At 35.7% G+C, this 2538-nt stretch overlaps 1 protein-coding gene across 1 annotated transcript; it reads right to left on the reverse strand.

Annotated features, from left to right (window-relative positions):
- Positions 1 to 483: 483 nt before the first annotated feature.
- Positions 484 to 1428, reverse strand: LOC127684421 (olfactory receptor 4A5-like). The gene has a single exon (XM_052181349.1). It carries the CDS (start codon positions 1426 to 1428, stop codon positions 484 to 486), a length of 945 nt encoding a protein of 314 aa, XP_052037309.1.
- Positions 1429 to 2538: the final 1110 nt, after the last annotated feature.

Consider the following 2538-nt stretch of genomic DNA (forward strand, 5'->3'; position numbering starts at 1 on the left):
CCATCCAACACATACATATTAAAAAATCATATACATTATAAATGTAAAGAAATGTCTTGATAAATACTAAAAATATTTAAATTCTTATGTAATAAAGTTAAATTACAAATATGTGTTTATCAGAGTAAAAGGCAAAGATGGCACAAAACTAAAAAACAAGAAATGTGGAGATATATACAATATAATTAGTTCACAGTACAGTCAAAAATACCTCATCAATGAAATTATATTAGAAGTAGAATTTATTGGAAATTGGACAAAACAGAAATATCATACTGGATGAAATATTGGGATGCCTAATAAACATGAAAATATGATCACTTTCAGTAGCAATAGTGAAAACTAGAATGTCAGGCTTGTCTCTACTGAAATTCATAGGGATAACAAATGCCTCACAATCTCAAGTGTTGGAACAAATGTAGAATATTGAGGTAAAACTGCCAAAATTTATTATTAATTATGACTTTACCATAATTACAAAGTTCAGTGAGGAGAAATTCTTTTTATTTCTTGTGTGAACATTTTACCCCACAGTTTTGTCATACAATTTTTAATCTCCATGTTTCTTAAAGTATATATTAAAGGGTTCAACATGGGAGTAAAAATTGTATAAAAAACAGTAATATATTTATCAATTGGAAAGTTGGAGACAGGTCTAACATACATGAAAATACAGGGAACAAAAAAGAGGACAACTACCATGATGTGGGAGCTGCAGGTGGACAGGGCTTTGCGCCTCCCTTCCTGACTGTGAGTCTTAAGAGAGTTTAGAATGATTCCATAGGAGACAAGGAGGAGGATAAAGACCACTACAGACATTGCTCCATTATTTCCAACTACAGTGAGTCCAATGAAGTAGGTGTCAGTGCATGCAAGTCCTAACAATGGGTACATGTCACAAGCAAAGTGGTCAATGACATTAGGTCCACAAAATGGAAGTAAATACACAGATATAACTTGAAGCAGAGCATGTGCAAATCCTCCAGCCCAGGACACCACCAACAAGAGGATGCAAACCTGTTGATTCATTATGGTCAAATAGTGCAGTGGCTTGCAGATGGCCACATAGCGATCATAGGCCATCACCACCAAAATGAAGACCTCAGAACCACCAAATAAGTGCTCAACAAAGAGCTGAACCAGACAAGCTGTGAAGGAAATGGTCTTCTTATCACAAAGTAAGTCAGTAAGCAACTTGGGCAAGATTGCAGTGGAGTAAACAGTATCCATGAGTGAGAGGAAGGCAAGGAAGAAGTACATTGGGGAGCCCAGGGAGGGGCTGGCAATCACTGTAGCCACAATGAGCAGGTTGCCCCCTATAGTCACAATGTAGATGAGCAAAAACATGACAAACAGTGCTTTTTGCCCAGCAGGATCCTGAGTGAGACCCAGCAGGATAAACTCTGTGACATTGTTAGTTTCTCCCATTTACTCTTCAATAAGGTTTGTTTCAGATATTAAGAGCTCAGGAGAACAGTACTTAACATGAGTTCTGAACAAAACCTAGATTTCCATTCTACCAAAAAGCACAACTTCATCAGCATCTTCTGCACTGGTGACACTCAGAAATTTTTCAGTAACTATCTGTTTAGTTCCTCTTGGGTAATCGCCATGGCTCTGCTCTAATAATTTTGTATGTGTTAGGATTTCTTTCAAAACCTCTGTTTATTTTATATACAGAAGATCAGACAAAGGTATTCTGTCATTCATACATTTAAAACCACTGATTTAAAACAAAGTTTATTTTGGAATATATGTCATACATTTAAAACCATTTATTTAAACAAATTTTATTTTGGAATATATGTCAACAAAATGCAGAATTATTACTCTTTTTAATAATCCTTCAAAGTAGTTATGTCAATGAACCATAAGCTAATATGCACACACAGTGTTCAGTATTAGTATCTTAAGGCAAAATGCCACAACATGGTCTTTGTAGTACCCAAAACAACACTGGTCTTGGAGCATCCTTCCATTCTTATTATATTGTAATTATTATACATAGATACTGTACAATCTAAAAGACTTCTATTCTTTAAATTTCTTTTATTTGGTCCCAAAAGTATGGGTCTGAACTGTATCACATAGATATAGCAGTATTTAGCACAGTTCTGCTTGTAGCAAATATTTTATCTGACAATAGAATCCTGATTGTCAGGATTCTCAGGAGCCACAATTCTGTTCATTTCATCACTGGCTCCCACATTTTTAAATATGTGTAAATGAACCATAATTTCCCAAGTCCTTTTACCTGGACTGAAATGACTCACAGCTGTCCTTGAACTCTGCACCAGGATTGAAACTTTGTTTTCCACAACTCGTGATAAACATGTGATGAGGCAGGAAACATGAAAACTGAGAGAGTGATTGTGATGCTTCCTAGGTCCTGAGGAGTTCAATTAGAAATTCAGAGTCCAGATCTTCAAACACAGAGTGCTCAGAGAAAACTTCATACCTAGTGTGAGAAAACATGGTTGTGGATCATTTACTAAATATGTTATGAACATGACCCAGCTAGCACACTGTACATTAAGG

The sequence above is a fragment of the Apodemus sylvaticus genome, chromosome 5 (assembly GCF_947179515.1).
Source record: "Apodemus sylvaticus chromosome 5, mApoSyl1.1, whole genome shotgun sequence".
In the NCBI taxonomy this organism is placed as follows: domain Eukaryota; kingdom Metazoa; phylum Chordata; class Mammalia; order Rodentia; family Muridae; genus Apodemus; species Apodemus sylvaticus.

Excerpts from the sequence above, each read along its gene's own strand:
- LOC127684421 (XM_052181349.1), bottom strand. The coding sequence starts at position 1,428 with ATGGGAGAAACTAACAATGTCACAGAGTTTATCCTGCTGGGTCTCACT.